The 22367-nt window shown below is 46.2% G+C and overlaps 1 protein-coding gene across 3 annotated transcripts in view; it reads right to left on the bottom strand.

Annotated features, from left to right (window-relative positions):
- Nucleotides 1-22367, bottom strand: part of LOC144164195 (solute carrier family 22 member 6-B-like) — a 77166-nt gene that overhangs the window by 18963 nt on the left and 35836 nt on the right. For all 3 annotated transcript variants that reach the window (XM_077694706.1, XM_077694703.1, XM_077694704.1), the window contains exons 4-8: nucleotides 18299-18402; nucleotides 12250-12404; nucleotides 6685-6853; nucleotides 4428-4661; nucleotides 1023-1237 (exon numbers count right to left, since the gene is read on the bottom strand). In XM_077694706.1, the coding sequence (XP_077550832.1) occupies nucleotides 1023-1237; nucleotides 4428-4661; nucleotides 6685-6853; nucleotides 12250-12404; nucleotides 18299-18402 (877 nt within the window). The remainder of the gene's footprint in view (nucleotides 1-1022; nucleotides 1238-4427; nucleotides 4662-6684; nucleotides 6854-12249; nucleotides 12405-18298; nucleotides 18403-22367) is intronic.

Raw genomic sequence — 22367 nt, 5'->3', positions numbered from 1 at the left:
TCACTGGACCCTGCAGCTCAACTAGTCCACGTCGGCCGGCTCCAGCCGTATTTTTCAACTGCCCTCTTCTGCTCCCTGAGCGTAATTTGAAATGTGCACCGAGACAGCGTTTACCCCGCCGGGGGGGGGGGGGGGGGGCGAGTCATGATACGTAACTCCCCGAACTTTTCACATAGCATTGGACTGGATCAACTGGTGGTCAATCCATCGTACACTTCACCTATGGGTACGTGCCCCATCAGTGGGCGCGCACGGCAAGCCAACGTTACGAGGACGAGATCGCCCAGAACCAAACTGGCACGAGCTGCATTGGATGCCTTGGCTTTGGACTCTTGGCATTCAGCTTTAATTATATGTAAATAGACTGCTTATTCACATCTGCCTCGTAACAGCATTTACACCGATGCATCTGTGACGGCCACATAATCTACAGTAGTAATATAGGTTCCATCGACGCGGACCGCAATTGTGGTCAGGTTACGCCACAAAACTACGCCGACGACCTTCGAATTTGCTGCATTGCATTCTGCGGTACCTTCTGGGGCAAGAAGGTTTTGTGTGGGTGATTTTCACAGATTTACGGGTGGCGCTTTAACAACTAGCCTCATTTCCGCGGGAACAACTGGCCCACAACATACACACTCTGTATCCATAGGCTACAAGCTTGCTTCACGACGTAGGGCTACAGTGGCTACCTGAACGTTGTGGGGTGATTGGGAAAGTGGTGGCCGACGAAACATGATCAGGATGGGGCATGGGGTGCGCTTTAGCGATAATTCCCGGTGCAAGGCTGCGGGTGTACATAGTCTGCATACCGCTCCTTTAGGTACGAGCTACGAAAAAATACTTCGCTTTATTACTAAAACACCGCAATCTCGTAGCATAAATCATTTCTTTAATTTTAGATGTCTCCGTAAAAATTACGTTCTTGTGAACCACGCCAGGTAAGCCGCCAATACAGGCATGAGGAAAGGGGAGAAGTGCAAAAGAAAAGTATTTCCTGGGCGTGTTTGACAACTCACCGAGAGGCAGCAAAGAGATGACAACGGCCGCGACCGCTGCCAGGAGCAGGAGGGCAGCCTGCGAGCGTCTTCGGCGGCAGTAGCGCACCAGGGGCAGGCTGAGCAGGCCTCCGGGCACCTCCCCGGCCGCCGACAGGGCGAAGTTCACGAACGGGCTGCCGCCCAAGTCAACCGACGACAGGATCGCCGCGAAGAACAGAAGGTTGTCGCAAAACCTGCAATTGGCCGTATTCACTCGTGTAAATCAAGCCAAAGTGCTACTCTGAAAGGTTCATACAAAATTTCTGTGCTTGAAATTCGCTCCTTTTATTTCTTATTTTGTTTTGCGTGGTGATTCTTCATCCACAACTCTCCAATGCGCCATCGCGTTGCCTTAGGTAACTTCCTAGTATTCAGAGTTCGTCTCTTGGTTCAGACTACTTTCTTAATTCCGCCACTACATTCCAATGAGTGCGCCGTTTGAAATTTCCACCTGACTACGCACCATGGGTGATCGTGTTCCGCTTAGCGGATATAGAACGCCAGTTTGGTTTTTTTTTTTTTTGGAGATTGGCGTTAAAAGATGTTTCAGTGATTAAAAAAGCATGACTTTTTTTAATGCATACTGTCGGACTTCCAACCACCACCTCTCGCCACCCGAAGCAGAAAATATGGCGATGATTTATGAAGCCTTCCCTTCTGAATTGCGGTTATCGAAAATGACATCTGCTTGTACAAGTTATTCTGCTGTGGGCGGTTTTCTTGATTAAGATTATTATTTAGTTTCGTATAAAGACTAGCATTAAATTAACAAGGCTGTCACAAACGTGCCGTCCCCGTATCCGCATATTCTTCCACTACGACTCTAATCACCTCCCGCTCGGTATCTATCCTTGCATCGCCTATCTATGAAACCCCGTTGTCACTCCTGCCAGTTCGCAGTAGATGGTCACTTTGGCATATCAGTTCCCATTGTGTTATTGTCTCAGCAGCTTTTTGCCTCCGTGAAAACTATAACTCCTCGGCAACAGTCACTATTTTATCCCTATTTGTGATGACATTGCCTTGCTTGGTTTTAAGTACATATTTCTGGTCTTTCCGCATGCGTAGACGCCGCTTCTCTGCTTTCATGCTGTTCCGTTCTTTACAGCATGCTCAATCCTCTCCACGCCACTTGGGAAGCTCGCAAAAAAAACAAGGAAACAGTTTACGTGCGTCCGCGCCTCAAATGGGCAGCACAGTACAGTTCGCGCTATACAGACGCCGAGTTCGCAAAGACCGTTGCCTCGAGTTCTAGCGTGTGCTAGCGCAGTCCTCTTTGGGATAGACAAAACGGACCAAACAAACCGGCCTGCCAGTCACTGTGAACTTTCAGCGGCAAGTTTGGAAATCCATGCGAGGTGCAACAGCCGTGTCTCCGACGAAGAGGAACTGGCCGCCAGCTCTGCTGTTTCCCCAGCCTTGCGCCACTAGTGCAAACTGCGGCAATTTTTTTGTTGTTTTCGTTGTTGTCCCGGAATAAACCACCGATTTTCGTTTCTTGCGTGTCGGCACTATTTCGTCGGCCTCGCGAGCCCTCCACACGGTTCCTTCTCTGGGATGCCTTTTTTTCTAAAGTCTTTTCTCAATACACACTGAGTCCCGAAGTTTCCTTTTCGTTCTCTGTAGCAGTACCTACACAAAATCGTAGCGCCGCTTGTCGGGAAGACGGGTACGCATGTCAGGAACACTTCTGATTTTATTGAGAAAAATCGAAGGGTTGTCGCTCTGGAAGAGTGTACTCCCGGTTGAATTGACAACTGAAAGCGTCACTGTTGAATTGGCACTTGAAACTTGCAGACTCGTGGACATAACTATATCTGTGTACTTGTGTCCGACATAAACTGAAATTGAAACGTCTCAGAAAGGACTCATCACTAGAAAAGGCGACCCCTTTTGACGTCACGGAACTGTGCCAGCTGCTTCGACTCTCCCTGGGCAGCAAGACTTTCGGGACAGTGATGGGGGCATCAATATTGGTGACTACCGCAAATCTGACTATGGGAGCTATTGAGTCCGAAGCCTTGGATAACTTCCGACCACGGCCAAAACGTTTTTCTCATGTATGTGAACGACTGCTTCTGCGTCCTGGACAGGATGCACGTACAGCAATTACTGGAGCACCTCAACGGCGTGGAACCTTCCGTTAATTTTACAGTGGAAGAGGAGGCCAATGGTTCACTCCAATTTTTGGACGCCATCGTCACTCGTGGGCCAGAAGGTTCAAGTTTTCGTGTTTACCGGGAACCAACACATTCAGGAATGTACCTGTAATTTCAACCCGTTCCTCCCACCAGCCACAAATGGTCCGTGGTCACGGCGTTGACAAATCGTGCCAGACGAACCTGCTCATATGAAGTTGCCCTCGAGGAATAGTTGTTAAGAATTGATAACGATCTCAAGAAGAACGGCTGCCCACGCTCATTCGTGAGAAGCACGCAGAAAATGATGGCTCCGGAGCGCCCTCCCTTCGATTAAGGTGTAACCATGCAGGGCAGAGAGAGTCCAAGGCACGCCGTTCTTCCGTACGTACCTGTGACCAGTGAAGCGCTGGCGCGTATTTTCCGCAAACACAACGGGCAACTCTCGCAGGCACCTGTAAGCCGGCTTCCACGTTGAAAATTTCGCGGTCTCATTTATCGAACCGCTTGCTCGGCCTGCCCAGCAGTATACAAAGCTGACTCCGGTAATTTATGCAAACGCCTGAAGCAAGCTACCGGTGTTGTTTCCGGCTAAGTCCAAACAAAAATGCGGTGTTCAACGCTATCGCGGAACTCGTGCAAACGACTGGACACGAGATCAAGTGGAATAACACCGAGAAGGTAACGACGGAGCGCGACACATCAGCGGGGTCTTAATCTGGAATCTCTAATCACCCAGACAACGCCGTACATGATGAGCAGAACTGGTGGGTACATGCATCCGCGCTACGCCAAACCTCTCAAAAGAACTCTTGGCGCTACTTCAATGGGGGGCTTCGATTGACTGCTCTATTTGTGATTAAGGCTGCCGCAGCGCTCCCGAAACACAATTTTTTTATTATTGACTTGGTCGGTCACCTGTTCTTCATTTTCTGTATTAGTATGCTACCTGGCCAGACGATATGCCGCCAAACCATCGACTTCTTTTACTAGAATTTCAGGTGGAAAAAAAAAATTTGTAGGTCAAGGTGATGTGCCTTCAGCGTAACGACAGGTTTAGCGACAGATTGTTCTCATCTTGCAATTTTCACTACGTTTTCGTGCCTGATTTAAACTATTTCCTCTCGCTTAATTGAAGGTAGCTTACGTGTTATCTACTATACCGACTTTCGTATTAACAAGCGAACGTATGCTCCTCAAAAATTGCTTGGCGGTGTCATTACGGGCTATTTCACTAGTGCATTACCAGACGACGAAAAGGCACAGCGTGTTCCTCAGTAGCCTCTTGTGCTTGATGATTTCCACGGGACTTGTGGATGTGAGCTGCGCGTCAGCCCTGGACTTTTCAACCAGGCGCTGCATCGTGCTCTCCATGTCCGGCAGAGGCCGCCGATTGATGCGCAGAATCCTGACGATGGCGGCCCGGGCCTCTTTCTCTCGGTGGGTAGACACCAGCCACCGGGGCGACTCTTGTAAAATGCTGCGTCGGTATGGCGGGGATGAGCATAGGTGCAAAGAATGTTCTTATTCCACAACGAGAACTAAGGCCTAATCATGAATCGGTCACCAGACGGTACTTTAATTCTATTAACAGAAGCGTAACTTAAGGCACACGTTACCAATGTAGACATTCTCCTATATGTACCGTTCAGTTGTGCTGAAATGATAGCGAAAGCAAATCCGAGTTGGCTCAGTTATTCTATTGACCTGTCGACGTGGGGTCTAACTTCAAAGTGTGCATCAAAATCAGTCGCAGTTCACCTTTTAAGATAATACTTGGTGTAATCTTCCATCAACTAACAAACACAAATTCATATTTCGCAAATACGCTTAGTGACATGTTAAACACACCGTCAGCAGACAACTCCTATTATTTGGCACTTAGAGAGTTAGCCTCCAAACTAGAAAAAAAGAGTAACAGCACCGGAGAGCCACACAGAATGGAGAAAATCCTGAATATCTGTTTCAACTGAAGCTCAACCGCTATCACAATAAACAACTATGCAGAAGAAGGTATTTTCGACAACCGTACATGCCACGAGTTTCATTTGGACACAACAATTCTCGCGGGTTCTAGATTTTAGCTTTTTAAAATCAAATAGAATTCTCTATTCCTGCAATTGTATCATTTAATATTTTTTTAAGTATACAAGGCTTAATTTAGCGAAACACGCACCCGCGTAAGTTCTAAAATGGTTTGCTTCTGCTACTGAGGCTTTGGTGCAGACATCAGCTCGGTGACCATTCAGGAGTGAACCCGTATGTTGACGCCTTTCTGTAATGCGGTGCTTGCGACCAATTGGGAATTCTAGCATGTAAAAGATGTCAGTAATGAACATTAACCAAATACATATAATGGACGGTGTTGATGGCTGTTGAAAACAGCCTAAAATTATTGCAGGTTTTACACAGAAGGGACGCTAAAGACGAGCTGCTTTGAGCGACTAACTTTTGCGTGCTTAGAAGCCTTTAAGTTTCAATTTATCTTGTAAGTTACCTGCGTTACCAGCACGAAGCCCTTTAGGTCAGTAACCGCTCTAAAAAAAAGAGGCAGAGTTTCCGCATGATCTTGGTTATGTCCAAATCGGTGCTTCAGAATTGCGTCCGAAAAAGGGGGCCACGTGCTTGGTCTCTTGCTAGCCTTGCTGCTTCTGAGTAAAGAAATAGAGGATGCTTGCAATAACATTTATACCACCTAGTGTGGGCTGGAGTTCACTGAGCAGCTTTACATAATTACCGTTAGCATTCCTCACCCCTCAAAGCGTGTTTTGTAGAAGAGATTCCCGATTTATAGTGCCGCGGGTGGTGACTCAAAAAATACTGATGCATTTTTGTGCATGCGTGTGTATGTGTGTTGCAGACAAAAGTTATTACTCGGTTAGCGCAATTGTAAAACTAACTCTTCTTGTTTCCCGTACTACACGGGCCTTAAACGCGGGCACCGAAAATGAGAGAGAAGAGGCTTCAGATGTTGTTTGTGGAGCCTCCTTCCCTCAGATTTTCATGACAGGATGTTTTTTGGCAGTATTTAATAACCAGGGATCCCACCACCGGAGTTCTTTACGCGTACTTTTAAAACTTCAGTCTAAGCGGAGACTTTGTTTCTTGTAACCCGGTATACCCATTAATAAAAGCTGTTAGAATACAATGCCGTAACGTAGCTTTCCAGAATACCGTACCACATTTGTCGGATAAGTCGTAAAACACTGCCGACTTTGTCACTGTAATGACGGCTTCCGTCCTCAGGTAGGTACTGTTATCGTTTCTCAAGGATGATACTTAACTCGAACCAAGCTTTCAGCTTGAATACTAATTGTGCGAGACAGCATCGCAGAAAACTGAGGAACACTTGAACATTAGTCACCGATGTAAGTGGAGCCCTATATCGTGTTGTTAGTTTCTGCAATCCAAGAGTCATCATCCGCCTAAAATCCTTTGAAGCCTTTCGGAAGAATTTCTGTTAGACGCAAACGTTTCCACCCCAAGAACTTCATTTAACTTACAAAATGAAAGGGACGAGCACAAAACCACTGAGGCCAGCAGCCAGTTGCAGGTGCTTCCAGTTGCCCAGCAGGTAGGCCACTCCAGGCAGCACAAGCGTGGGCAGAGTGAATCCCAGCGAGAAGCCGACGTTAAGCAGTGTTCGGTGACGGGGTTCCACGATTTCGGTGACTGCGCATGCAATACGAAATCGATCACAAGTAAGAAGCATGAAGAAACAGATTAATATCACCGCGCTTCCCTGCAATTATGTCAACAATTGGAAATTTCTATCAATCAATTTCTGCGCAAAGGTGTTTGTGTCGCCCCAGCGAGGATACGTAAGAACTTGTGTTAGTATTCGGGTACATCTGGGCGTCTACGTTCCAGAAACAAAACTGGTTTTAATATGGGCGCAGCATATTCATTGCATTTCACCCCTAACATATCTCCGTTCCATTACGTCTCCCTGATAACATAATAATGCTTGTCGCCGGCCTAGCTCATTGATGATACCCCGCGGGGCGTCTCGGCGGCTGAGGCGCTGTGCTGCGAGTACGAATGCGCCAGCTCAATAGCCGCCCTTGCGGCCGTTTTGTAAACGGTGAGGAAAACGCCTGTGTGTAGAGATTTCGGCACACTTTAAATATCCGATGGGGTCTAAATTATTCTGCAGCGGTCTTGCAGTACGGCACTTCCCATACGTACGCTGTGGCTTCGTCACGTTTATCATTATGAATGAACACGAAACAAAAAAACAACCAATGTCGCGTGAAGTAGTTGAGGAGGCTGCGGAGAAGCACTTGCTTTACACTTTTATTTATTCATTTCCATTTAGGCCAGAGGCACCAAAGATGGGAGTGGATACAAGGATACATAGCAAACACCAAATTGATTAGATGAGCAGAGGCTCGTTAGGTTCCCGGGTTTACAATATTGGCTAGTGCGGTACCAACTGCCACCGGTCGCCAATGGTGGCTGTTGTGGCTGTTGGTCCGGGAAAGGCAGTTCCGTCGTTTTGAAGTGCGTGGGACGAAAGACGGATGGAGAGCTCTTGCTCGACAGTGCTGAATTCAAACTTCATGACCATTATCAACTAACGGGGAAATGGCTATTGGCGGAAGTACGAGTTCGGTGCGCAAATGTGTACTGTGATTGAATATTTCATGAAATTGGCATAGGCGAGAAAATTGGCGACGGGATGCGAGAGAAGAAATGTGCAAGGTATTTTTCATGGAAGTTTCTAGCGGCATAGTTGTTGTTATGCAGTATGAATCAAGCAGTGTTTCTGTACTAATTCTAAGGAGCTAATTAAGTAATCAGTAATAGGATCACATAGAAGGGGCGTCTTCTAATTTATTACTGTATAACGTTAGTTTTAGTAACACAGTGGCTGAAGAGCGCAAGTAGCCTAAAGTTCTGTCAGCACTGCTGATATGAAGTGACCAGGCGAGGCAGGAAGTAACATGAACACCAAGATAGCGGTTAGAAGTGTCTGACTCGAGAGGGGGATAAGGGGGGGATTAAGATAGTACGTAACAGGACTAGATAAGGAGCGAGAAATGCGCATTGCTTTGCATTTGGTAGAGTTAAAGTTCATTAGCCACGTGTCACACCAGTTTGGAATCACTTTCATGTTCGCCTGCAGAATGTGAACGACGTTTTTATCTATACCATCTCGAACTATAGCGTCCCTTACTACTTTTTTGGAATGAATAACAAACTGAAAGTGAAACTGAAATATTACACAGTCGTCCGCAAATAAGTGAATGTTCGAAGAAACACGAGAGGGAAGGTGGCTGATATATATTAAGAACAAAAGCGAGCCTAAAACAGAACCCTCCGTAGCAACCAGTACTAAAAGGGAGAGGTGAAATTGTCAACAGAAACAAACTGCGTTAGGTTGCAAAGAAAGTGCTCAAGCCACGTTAAAAGATCGAGACCAAGATTTATTTCCTGAAGGGACCTCGCAACACTCTTTGAGCAGTGCAAGTAAACCTGCGTGACGTTTAGATGACACTGCCAGGAATACCTGAGCCAAATATTACACGTGCAAGTGAAGCGGTGGGCGCGCAAATCGCTGTGAAAGACACGGAAGAACCAACCGCGCTCTCTCCCATTTTCCTCATTATGCACCCCCGGCATGGCCTTAACGACGTCATTTATTGGCTTTCGCTGGTCAACTTCGCGGCTTATTTCTCACATTTACTGTGACAATCCGCCGTCGTCGGCGCTGTGTGCCAACCACTTCTATGCCTGCACCTGTACGCATAGTTTTGGCGTTTCTTTTGTGTTTGAGTGCACGCGGATTTTGAGTGACGAACTCAGTACTCTCCTTTCAACGAGACCACTCGACAACAAAGTTTATTGCTTCAAAAAAGCCCTACCATCCTGCGCGCGCGTTGCGAGCCGACAGCCATGCCTGCACTTTCGTGACACCAGACCGGAAACAGACCCCTCCATGTTTTCTCTTCTCCACATTGCGGACAAGAGAAAAGACCCCGGCCTGTGATATGGCCAAGGCCGCCGAAGAGAACGCCACGCGAGAGCGAGCAGTTTCCGTCGCGTTGTCCACGATCGAACTGAGAGGGAACAATTATGCGCGATTTCTCATTGCGCAAAGTTTCGGTGATAGTGAACGGATTTTCATACTTCATGCGGGAGGAGATTGCTGAGACAATATACTTTACTCCAAAATACATTCCGAGTAGTCGATGGTAAGTGTTGCAGGGTCCCTTTAATTTAGGAGATTGTTGAATTGACTTTACCCCAAAATACATTGCGAGTAGCCGATGGTAAGTGCCGCAAGGTAATTAAGAGTAATAGCTTGTGTGATGCCTTGTCAAAAGCTTTCGAAGAATCTACAAAAATACAATCCGCCAGCGAACAACGGTCAAGGGTGATGCTAAGTTTATGAGTAAAGGAAATAAGATAGATTTCACTTAAATTTCGCTTGATAACAGTAAAAAGTATTTCAGAAAACGGTATAAGACTGCTGCTCTTGTGTTTGTGTGTGAGCGCAAGAAACAATACTAGGGAAGCTATTTTGTAATCACTGCAGTAATCTTCCTGAAAGCACACGACAGCTGTAGACCTTCAGGCACCTTCGTTGCGCAATAAGCCACCTCAGATAGCAGCTTTCCGCTGCGATCGATTTATGAGCACTGTAGCGACAAGTTCGAAATTTTGTATCAATAACCTGAACTTGCATAAATTATCATTATCATACTATCAGTGCCCCAGCGTTATTCGCCCACATACTCGGGTCAAAGTACGACGGCGATCTCACTCAAAAAAGGAAGTCTATCAAACCGGCCTGCAGTCATGGAGGGGTTTCAGCGGCAAGTTTGGAAATCCATGCGAGGTACAACAGCCGTGTCTCCGACGAGGAGGAACTGGCCACGAGCTCTGCTGTTAACAGTCATCTGTTCAGTGTTGTTTCCTTATAAATGACTTATCGTGCTCCGATTCTAAAACTATTGCAGAAATCTTCAAAGTATCTCGGTGTCCCTTTCACACCAGCGCAAACATGTTGATCAGAAAAGTTGTGAAGCTTTAAGGAAACTTGGTTACTTAAAACTCGACTAAAGAATGCAAGTTAACTTCAGTGAGACCGATGCTCGAATACAGCTCGGTGGTTTGGCCGCATCACCTTGAGCAAGATAAAAACAGGCTAGAATCTGTGCAGAAAAAAAGCCATACGATTCATTTTTAATTGTTATGATCGATACTTTTAACCGTCTTCATATGCGCACTCGTTGTCACTTAATTCACTAGAACTCCGTATGCGTGAGAGTGTTATCTTGTTGCGCAAGATTGTACACAAAACAATCCGCATTCAGGCGCCCATATCTTTCAATGATGTACCAGTGCGCACACCGCGTAGTAGAGATGCTTTGAACATTGTATCCTTCTGGTCTCGTTTTGGATTGCTTCAAATTCTTTTTTTTCCTCATGTGGTGAAACTGTGGAACAAGCTTTGATGGTGCTTTGCGTAGGTTAAACACGAGTTCGTTTGTATGGACGCACGCACACAGTTGATTTTTGCCCGAGTTGGACCAACCGTCTACAAAGAGTACTGCGACAAAGTGCAACTTCACAAAACTCCCACTGACAATTGGTCACTCTAAGTAAAGTGGTTAGATTGGGCTGTTGAGACAGCCCGTGTCAACGTGTGGCTTCAGTCTGCCTTGCTTGCAAACCATGTACATCGTGCTGCCGGTACGCGCAGTTCTCGGCCTTCTAGACTCATCTGAGTACGCAGGGAGGTCGCAGCTGCAATACTTTCAGGAACTTCGCGCTCAATGTTTCATGAGGAACGTATTGCCGGTCCCTCTGTTGAGCAGTCACCCCCATTTTATGTCCGCCCGCCGCGGTGGTTCAGTGGCTAAGGAGTTGCGCTGCTGAGCACGAAGTCGATGGTTTTCTTTCCTTCGTTGCTGTTACGATCGCTCACTCGGTTAGGCGGACATAACCAGACGCCGCTCCCGCGAAGCCCAGGTAACGGCTGCCAAAGGGCTGCCCCCTAAAACGACCGAAACCCGCCGTCGCGGCGTCTGTCACTTCTAACCACGCACACATGACCGGATGCCGGTTTATACTGCCATTTCACACCACGGTCACGGTAGTCTGCCGGGAGCTCGTTTGCAAACAATGAAATGCCCGATACACTCTCGCACAAAATATAAAGTTGATTGGGGTGCTACTGCAGGCACTTTGTTACTATTTCCTTCCAGCAAACAGTGTCCGGGCCCGCATAATTTTATGTGTTTCTCACAAAATTGTGTGCAGTGTTGTTTTTCTGTACCCTCTTCTGCAATGTCCCAGTAATGGCACCGCAGTATTTGTAAATAAATAAATAAATTCCTCTTAGAGTCACTTCTTACTGCAGGAAAGCTGGATAGAACTATTCTGGTTCTCATAACTATCGGAGTCTTAACCCAACGCCTTAGTTTTTTACCACTGAAGAGAGAATTCGAACTAACCGCTATCTTCCTTGTTACGAAGGATGCCATTTTACTTCAAACACATATAATTGAATGCTTTTTAGCGCGCCCAGTTGTACTGCTCTGCATGATATAAAGGCGAGTCAATATTTAGAATTTCAGAAGTTCAATAACCTATGTGAGTAGTAAACATCATTCTTCACATATTGCGTGAGATTCATTCAATTGGAATGGTCGACCAAATTGATGTCGATTCATTACTTACTGCACAGACAATAACCATTCCACACTGATTTACGCTATTATCAATAAATACGGGTCATATGCAAGCGCTTACGATACGTATAAACTAGTGTTGCCGAGAAGCATGCTACTTGATTAGATTCTGTGGTTCCACATGAATGTATTTGAGAGAAGGGCAGAATACTGTGCGTTTTCTCCATCAAGGGTAATTTACTGAGGTGGTACAGCCGTTACAATCCTCATGCCAGTTATGGGCTGAGGCGGAATCTGACTCTAGCTTGAAGGCCAAATCAGCAAGGTTCAGTGTGCATCGTTTCTTCAGGGCAATCTTGCTTGCCGCTCGCAATGATCGATTATGGTCAGTCTTAAAAGCAGAGATGTTCTTTAGCCCGTGCTCACAGAGCGAAGCCGCTGTAGTTTGTATCCCGGCCACGCAGATTGAGGTGAAGAATCGTAGGCTGTTGTAGCAGACCACCGAAGGACACGACGATGATGCCGAGCCGAACAGGATGTAGGCGAACGTAGCGCCGAAAAACACTAGTCGCCGGCCGAATCTGCGTATTAAGCAAGGAAAAAATAGAGCACGAAATCTTTTTTGACGATGTAATGACAACATTAGGCATGCCACTCATTGGCGATTTTCCATGTGAAGCACATCTTGAAAAGCCCAGGGACGGAGCTAAGCGAAACTTTCCGGCATACATTTTTTACTTACCCTGTAAAAAAGGCAGTGGGTTCATTTTGGCAAAATAAAATATGAACCTGTACAGCACAAGTTGCCATATTCTGCAACCGATGATAAATGGCACATTTATGCCGTTCTTCAAGCTTCCGCAGGTGAGAAAGCGGTCCAAACAAGGAAACAGCACACACCTTCGATGTGGCTACTAGTGCGAAAAGGGGAAGGTCAACAGCGGTCGAAAAAGAGAAGAGACGGACTCTCGATTTTCAGCGTCACCGAAAACTGGTGCGACAAGTGCAACTCTTCATCGTTAAAATAGCTGTGGAGTTGAGAATGTGTGCTATACGTAGGGTTAAGTTCCGGGCAGCCGTGGGCTCAGGAAGGCACTCTAATTTTCGAACACCTTGTTATTGGGGTGCATCATGCATGTGATAGTGAGAGTAGTCATAAGTGTATTTCCGTGAGCACGGGATAACACCGCGCCGAAAAAAGTGTTCTGTCAGCACACAACGTTTTTTAGCCCCAAATACTTCTCAGTGGCTTTATTTACAGTTTTGAAGCATCATTTCCTGCCTCCATGTCTGCCTTTCTGTCCCTTGATTGAGCCACCCGAGGAAAATCTGAGAGAATACTTGCACAACAGGTTTATACAGGCAAAACCATTTCAAACCACTCTTACACCGTGCGAAAAAAAGAAAACGTTTAGCATATTAAAGGCAAAACATCAACGCACAGCTCGAACACGCAGTGCTCATTTAGTTGAAAGTGGATCTGCGCCTGATATTGGGAATATCACCCGCCGCCGTGGCTCAGTGGCTAAGGCGTTGCGCTGCTGAGCACGAGGTCGCGGGTTCGATTCCCGGCCGCGGCGGCCGCTTTTCTGATGGAGGCGAAAAGCAAAAACGCCCGTGTGTGCGAGATTTCGGCGCACGTTAAAGATCCCAGGTGGTCAAAATTAATCCGGAGCCCTCCACTACGGCGCGCCTCATCGCCTGCGTTGCGTCGGCGCGTTAAACCCTACAATCAATCAATCAATCAATCGATATTGGGAATATCACATATAAAAGACACTTTGCAAATACAACCTATATAATTTTCCGCCCAATCAATATGCCCTTAAACGAAGATATCAATCTCAAATACAGTACTGCGCAAAAGTTTCTTGGTGTTTGGTTCCAAGAACAGTTAAACTGGTCAGTACACGTAAATCATTGAGTTACGGCTCTGGCACGAACAGTTGGATGCCTTTATAAAATATCGCACTTAGTACCGCTATGGCTAAAAAGAAACATGTATTCTCTATTCTATTCAAAACTAACGTACGGAATCTTGGTGTGGGAAACAACCTCACAAAATAATTACAATAAGCTTGTTGTTCTGCAAAAAAGATATTACGGTGTTTCGAAAATTTGCAAGGGAAGTTCCAAGACCTGCCAACTTCACCCTTGTTTTCAAAACACTCAATACTTAGAGCTGACCAGCTGTATTACTTTAGACCTCTGCAGATGGTACACAAAAACAAGTCATATGTAGATGGTGACGTAGAAAGCCGTCATGACTGTGTACGGCGTCCAATAAGACGTACACTTAAAACCAGGGCCAATTACGGCAAACAATCGGCCACCTATCATGTGCCACATGTCTTGAACATCATAGCGGATAATTTAAAATTTAGCACCAGTGCAACCGTATTTAAGACTGAAACCAAGGTGATGTTTATAGAAAAGAAAGTGAGATTTGACAATCACTAGGCGTGTCTCACTCTAAGGAATTTAAACTGTATTGTGTGAAGACGTGATTTTTTCAGAGACATGAGGAGCAATCAGTAAAGAAATACGTCGTGTTCTATAGTATCTGGTGGTAACAGGTATTGCAGAAAAAGTTTTAGGCATATTGTATAACTTGGGATTCTCATTATTGAAAAAGTAGGATTTTTGTATTTTCTTAATTTACTTATTTTTTCTCTCTGCATTGCTGGATCTTATTGCTAAGCCCGCATATTTGATTTGAACATGTCCTCTGCTGTGAACTCCTCTCTTGTGAACTCCAGAGGGTCAGGAGCCCTCGTCAGGCACTCAATGCCTTTAGCTCCTGCCCCTTCAGCAGGAATTGTAACAACGCCTGCTGAAAAATAAAGTCTTCTTCTTCTTCTTCTTCTTCTTCTTCTTCTTCTTCTTCTTCTTCTTCTTCTTCTTCTTCTCTTTGATCCGAAAAAAGTGACCGCGTGTCCTCTTGCTTCGCCGCGAATTACGCCGAAAGACGACAGCCTTGTGCCTCTCTTCTCTCCCTCCCGTCTCGCTGTTCCCACAATAAACACGGTGGAGATTTGATCTAGTCAACTGAATTTTGCTCTGTTCCACTGCTCGCGCTGCATCTACTGGAACCTCCCATTACCGTCGGATTTCTTTGTGCTCTTGCCACAAGGCACGAGCTATGGGCGCGAGTGCTTTTCGTATTTTTCGGTCAAAACATTATTCTTTACATGAACTTTTTTATTTCTATGGCAAAAATTGAGCAGCCTGTATATGTTTAAAATAAGTGCAAGTACCACATGTATAGTGATATTTTGGGTCAGATATGTCTGTTTTTTTTTTTTTACAATGTTAACAAAGCGTGTTTCCAGACTTACTGGTTTGGGAAAGTATTGCCTGTAGGAACTTCTCGTTCAGATATTCCTTTAACATTGAGCCAGAAGGATGAGTGAGACCAAGAAAGACTATCGTCTCTAAAATATTGTTACGAGACATTTGATACGCTCGCTGTAAAGGGTACGCGTGCTGTGAGTCGGGATCATCATCAGGGAGGGAAGATGAAGAAGACGCTTACAGGGACGCGCGTGTAGTTCAGTCCCTTGCTTGGGCGGTGCTTTCTTATACTGTGCCTTCTGTAACCGGCCACTTGTAAATGCCGCTCTACATCGCATCGTTTGGTAGGTGTGGGGTCGGCCTAGTGCCGGAGCCTGCATCTCGTGGCGGCATTCCACCTTTAATAGCAACAGAAGCTTTCAATCCACCTTTTTTCAGAAACAATCTGCGCATGCGCCCCCCTCGACCCCAGCGCACTCAACTCCACCAAGCCGCCATTCCCTTACGGCAAACTAAAGAAACCGGCGACTGCCGCTCGGGACTGCCACTCTTGTTCCTACGCTGTAAGAGAGGATTTACATGTTTTTTGTTGGGTTTTTTCCGCATCGCTGCGCGTTGTCTTTCATCGAGCGTTAGCGGAGTGGCATATTGTCCGTGCGCTATTCTTCATAGCGTATCACCGGGTGGCACGGGGATGGAATGGTGTTCGTAGGCGTAGGAGGAGCAGACGTTTTCCATATTTTTCGGAGAGGGGAGGGTCATAGTCGTGGTCGACACGGATCGTGAACTGTTATCATTGCGGATTGGAGAATATTTCTCAAGCGTTTAGGCATTCCGCCTGTAGCAAAGGGACTTTATTTAAGCGTGTTTTTATGCATCTATTCGGTAGCTACGCTAAAAGTATCGCAAAGACGATTCAATTCCTGTGTGTAGGAAAGTAATGCGATAACATCGATTGCCGTGGTACTCCAGTACGACAATTGTCGCCTTCGCACTTTCGAGCATCCAGGTGTTGCCGTATTTCGTGGTTTTGGAACTTTTCTCCAAAGAATTTCATCCTAGGTTGTCGCCTGCCTTCCCGTAGGTTTGGATCTATGTTTTTGAGTAAGGGGAGAGGGCATGGAAAGTCGCTGGATCGGTGACGTATCCACTGTGGAGCCCAGCCCGTTTTTATGAAGGTGTGCCTGTATTTTGTAAGGTCCCCATTTTGTTTTTTCCTGACGCTGGCGTACAGGTTGCCAAAATAGCCACCTACGACAATTGCTGCCTTCTACTATCATAAATCCCACAGTTGGTGTATACTTTGTTCTCATAATATTTCACTTTCCTTGAATTAACTTGATCCTGTCACATTTTTTCTTGCGTAGGTTTGAATCCATCTTTTTTGGTAGAGAGTCTTTTTTAGCTGAGCCACTGGATCGCTTACATGACCGTGATGGCGTGCACTCGGTAATTTCCCGTGAGGGGGTGGGAGGGGGGGGGGGTGAGGAGTGCCCTGTCTTTCATACGATGACCCTGCCCGATTGCGTTGTCCAAGCAACGCCCTTGGTGCCAGGCAAGCGGTTTGTCTGGTTTCTTCAAATATGTTTTAAAGACACAATTTGGCGACATATGCAATGTCAACATAACCAACAGACCATTCAGGTCTACGGTAGGACGAAGGCATTCACCCGCCCCTGTGCGGCGCTGCCCAAATTTATTCCTTGCCTCCCAGTTTTCTTACTTAGTCCTTCCATATTGCTAAAGGTCTTCCCTTTCTTTCAGGCCAGTCTTTGTCTGTCCATTCTGTTACGCTGCCAGCGCGCCCATCGGCTGTCAGTTTGTCTCACGCTAAATATTGCGAGGTGGAGGGCTGCCTCAGACGCTGTCCTGATTCTTCGCTGCTCGTTAGTTACAATGGTATAGTAGGCTCAGTAAAACCCGCCTTGTGATCACGGGCTTCATGAGTCTTGTCGTTTTATGTCTTATTCTTGCTCTTTTCTTTGTTAGGCGTTTCATAATGTGGGCAATTGGTTGAAGATTTTCTTTTTATGTGATTGTGAAGGCGGCTCTGCCGCTTGACTCTAAGGCACGACTAGCATTCTTATGTGACTGCTCTCTTGGAGGATATCCGTACCTATTTTCAGGGTGACTTTTAACTTTGCCCCGTGGTGCCTTGCATCGTTTGTCAAGCACAGCTTGCGCCGGAAACAAAACCGCGGGAATATCGAAAATAGTTGAAAAATTCATGTATTAGAGCATACATTCGGTTTTGTTTCAGTTGGTTTCTGCTCATATTGTATGCTTTCCTAGATTTCTGAGTGACTGGCGTTAATCCTTTTCCTCCAGTTTTAGTCTGATGACCAAATGCTGGGTCTGGCACCAGTTACGGTGAAAAACACGCCGCGGTGGCTCAGTGGGTAAGGCATTGCGCTACTGAGCCAAAGTATGCAGGCTCGATTCTTGGCCGCGGCAGCAGTTTTCCCTATGGAAGCAGAACATAAAAACGCCTGTGCGCCGAGGTTTCACAGCGCGGTAAAGATCCCCGGGTTGTCGAAAGTAATCCGCAACCCCCCAGTACTGCGCGCAACGTAGCCCGGGTGTGGCTTGGGTCCATGAATTATTGAAAGTGTAAATTCCTATCAGCCGGTGAAGAGGTGCTTTTATTGTGATGTCGCCAGTTTTGGGCCCGACTGGCGGATGCATCTGCCGAGCACGCTACCACCGACAAGACGTAGAAGGAACTTTGCTGCGTAGACGCAGCATCTGCTGGAAATGCCTGTCCTTTCTTCTATCTCCACCGTAGTATTATTGTCCTCCTTTCCACACTTCTGTTGTCGTTGTGTCATAGCCCAGCTTTAGGCGAACACACGCATCTCGCTGCCTCAGTCGTAGCTTCCGGGTGGCAGCGATGACGCATTTCCGTGGACGCTTGATGGGCACGGGGAAATCGAAAAGCGAGCTTAATAACGTTATCGCGTTAATAACGCTAATGTGTTGAGAGTATGGCCGGGTCCTTTTAATTTTTGAAATAACAAAGTTGGAAGATATTCGAATCAGAAATTTCCTAGGAGTCACCTAAGGCTGCACTTAGATAAAAAAAAAAGTAAACCCGTTTTTCACTCGCGGCGCACCGTTTGCACGATACTTCAAAGCAGTTATGATTGATTGTTAGCTTCTCTTGTATGGAATCTCGTCCGACCTGTCTGAGAGGCGACCCAAAAGCAGTGCTCCGACCAGGGAACCGCCGAACACGACGCTGGACATAGCAGATCGCTGCCAGTCATTGGAACACACCAGGTCCCACTGCGACAATAGAAAAGAAAGCCCGAACACGGGTAAATGTTGTAACTTATGTTAACTTATGTTACTTCAGCAAGTATGTTTCACGTGTACAGGGAACTGTGCTCCTTACCCTACTCATGCGTGTGATTGCCGCTTAAGCCATAATAAAGCATCGTGACAAAGTTAGATGCAGACACACGAGCTCTCCCCAGCCTGTGGCTCTCAGAAGCTGGCTGTCGATCTACTGAACTCCGGAGCACCGCCGTTAAATGAAACAAACCATTAACAGGACGCCACATAATAGAGGTGACATGCGTTGGCAAACCAACATAATGGTCTTCAGAATAGCAGGCGATGTAACGTAGGGCGCTATATATATGTGTGGCACGAAGCAGAAAGCAGCCGTGAAATGCAGCTAAACGTGCGCGAGATAAGTAAAGTTGCGACCATGACCAGGTTGCGATTTAGAATGCCCTTGGGTCATTAATTTTGACGAAAAATTCTAAGGCTCCCAGTTTTTAGAACCATGCTACAATTTATTTAACAACATTTGCTTAGCAACTGTTCTGCAAAGAAAAAACACGCAGTTTTCTTTTTATTTATTGCGGAAGTTGGTTTGGTTTTCCAATGAGTGGTTGGGGAAACTCATTATGGGGGTGAGGGTAGGAATATGCACGAAACCAGTGCTTTCCGTTAGGGGGTAAACTAAATTAAGGCCTTAAAGGCCGTAATTTGGTTTGGTAATAATGATAATAACATTGAGCTACGATTAATCAGAATATTTAAAAAGGTTTCACACAAAATGTCATTTCCAGCCACATTACGCCCAAATTTAAACAGCTTATAACTACAGTTCTGGCAGCGGCCTATCCCCAAAGGATCACCCCTATGCGGACACCAATGTTGGCAAGCAACCAAGCAACGAGTACCGCTACAGAGGGGATGCTTCTGTTGCGGTACAATGCCATTAGTATTCAAACTTGCTTGGTAATGATTTCTGACGTCAGCCATGCAGATAAAAGGGTGAACAATGTGGTTTATCACGCGCCTGTCAAATTGCCGTGTTTCGGAAGCTCCACTACCGGCGCTTGAATTTGACAGTTATGAGCGCGTGTGCAACTCCCCTGTAAAACTGTGGTGCTGATGAAGGCCATACTGGCAACGTTGGAATCGACTGCGTGTGCGAATGGTGCGAACCGATCGTCCAAGTTAGCCTCGTGAGCTTGCTGACATCCAGCGAATGACGGGTACACAACTGAAGGAAATGGCCGCGCATGCTCCACTGCAAATGATTCCGAAATACGAGAGCTCTTCGGCAATCCCTGATACGTGACGTACTCCTCAGCCCTTCTCGTACCGCGACTACGTACCAGTTCAGTCGCTAGCATGCATCGAGCTCGGCAAACAAAAAATGCCGCCAGGAATAGATGGCGCACGCTGGCGAAAATTCCGCCGTAGATCCGCGGACATAGCGCTACGGGAGCAAAGAGAGCGACAGAGCGCGTGCCTACAGCTGAGCAAACTGCGTCCGCCCTCGTTGCTAGTGGTAAGTCAAGTGGAATCAGTGGCGGACGGGCCCCTTCGTCGCATAGCGTCTTCTTGGACTCCTCTGCGCAGCGTATGGAGGACCGAGTAGGCTCCAAACAAGGACAGGATTGGAATGGCGGCGACGAAATGCCGACGTTGTAGGTGGAAAAAAGGAGCTCCAGGCCGCTGCCAAAGCCAACAAACATGACCACTTATATGGTTAGAGTGCAAAGCATGCTTAGCGCTGTGGTCAGGGCGCGGGCGAGAAACGCCGCGTTGCGGGCTTCTAAAGCGCGAGTAAAGCTTTTTTCAGACGACTGCGGACGCGAAAGCCATATCGTGATGCATGGACGCAGAAGAATGGCCTGTCACGCAGTTTGGTTGACTGAGACGTGAAAGGACGTCAATCTTTAAAGTTATTATGAAAGTAGCGGCAACAGTTTGAACCGGGCGTAGAAGGAATAAGATGCTGACGCATTCCTAAGAACACACGAAGAGATATTCAACTGTTTTCATGATGGCCCATCCGCCTTGCACTTCTGGCTTTTTTATAACACTATAAATGCCGCTGAAATAGAACGCGGCCAAAAACAAACTACACCGAACAGTATAAGCGAGCCCTTGAAAGCCTTTGGAAGCGCTTAAGAATGAAAATTTCCTATAAAGGCGTATGACGAAAGCATTGCTCGCTATCTTCGAGTTTCTCTTCAACTTTGTTGCAAGCGCAAATAAAACAATGCACTTTGCATCGGTGCTCCGCGGTTTAGGAAGGACCAGTCATAACTGTATTTGAGACGTTTTTTTTTTTTTCGAAATGAGCCAGATTCAACGACGTAAACTAAGTCATGAAATTGCCGTGACAAAAAAACACTCGGCACCATTCCGATAAAAAGAGGTTAGTAGAAAATAGGTGACATAACGCCCTGCAAGTGTGTGAGCAGACCGTAATTCGCATAAAAAATGAGCAGACCCTGCTGTTCACGGATCAAAATGAGCGAAATCGATTTGCCAAACGAAAGTTTGCTTTCAGCTTGACTGTTCGGATGGCTTCGTGGGTGTTCCAAAGATATATACATATTTTTTTTTTGCTTTTCGGAGCTGGCGTATCATGAATTCAGACAGCAATTAGGCGAAAGATCCACGAGACGACGAAGACAAAGTGTACGGAAGAAGCAGTGAACAAATTGAAACTGAGAGATGTGAAATAATCATTTTATCTCGTCTCCCCGCTCCCTAAACTCTGGTTATATTTATGTTTTACTCCCATATTTACCTTTTTGGGATTTAACTAAATAGCCGCTACTGGGCAAATGCCTGGCAAATGCTCGTTAAGGACTTGCAACACAGTGAATATAGAACATCGGACACTTGACAAAGCGGCTAAATAAAGGCAATCGTGGTTTATGAGAGCCGCATGCGAGATTTCTTTCAGGGTGCGGCTGCCACAGCAAAGGGAAAGGGAAGTGCGAAAGAAGAAAAATGTAAACACCACCACAAAATTACAAAGATAAGAAGTGAAAGCCAGAAATTTATTACAATTGAAAGTACGAAACTTTGGGTTAATGCCTTCACTCTACAAAATTTTCTGAATGTTTTAGTTGAAATTCCAGAACAGCTGATCGTCGTAGTGACAGGACACATTGAAGCCGCATATGCTTGGTCGACAGCTTGCGACACAAAACTGTAGTTATTTATCGGTAGTCCTTACTTGAATATAGATAACGTTATCCACCTCTTCCGGTGGATGAAAAATTTCGTTATGGAGAGGGGCGCTGCCTTCGGCCTTCCGCCCTGCGTGCGCCAGTTGAGGGGTGTGCTTTTCGGCGGAGGAGTCCAGCGCACCCAGGTCCGCATCACGAGGCCCTATTATGGCTCAATATTTCAAAGTCCTCTAAAAACATTTGCTGTTGTTGTTTTGAGCCTTTCAAGTCACTGTCGCTCATATGGGAGGTCAGCAAACTCATGATCATGGCTTACTTGGAGAGTGGTACTGACTATAATGGGGCATCGATAGATATGATTCATAGCTGGCAAGCATTGAAGGATAATGAGCAAGAACATGAAGTGGCATTGCTGGTGCATTCCAACAAAAACTAGAAGGATGAATTTCTTAGCAACTGAGCACTGGTTTCCCCTGCGTGGTACAGGTTATGCCACAAATCCCCCAGTAATGTGCATGCATTGTGTTGCGCCACTTCTTCTTTTACTTACAAAAAGTGACATGTCAAATCGGAGAGTAGCTCCTCTTTATGTAACCGTGCAAGGGTGCTGGATTAGATAAACTTGTATCGTTTCGTACGTTCATTGTGAGTTCCGTTATTTTTCACATTTCTGTTTCCATTGTCTTTGGTAATCAGCCGCTGTGTTTGATATACATCGTGATTTTCTTGATTGATATCAGCTTGCTTCATTTAATAATTTTGTTTGCTCTCTCTGAAAGCTTTATAACGTCATGGCGC

This window comes from Haemaphysalis longicornis, unplaced genomic scaffold (assembly GCF_048455015.1).
Source record: "Haemaphysalis longicornis isolate Haplotype H1 unplaced genomic scaffold, Haemaphysalis longicornis Haplotype H1 scaffold_13, whole genome shotgun sequence".
Taxonomy (NCBI): domain Eukaryota; kingdom Metazoa; phylum Arthropoda; class Arachnida; order Ixodida; family Ixodidae; genus Haemaphysalis; species Haemaphysalis longicornis.
The sequence above is the reverse complement of the archived record's forward strand: the minus strand, read 5'-3'. Positions and strand labels throughout refer to the sequence as shown.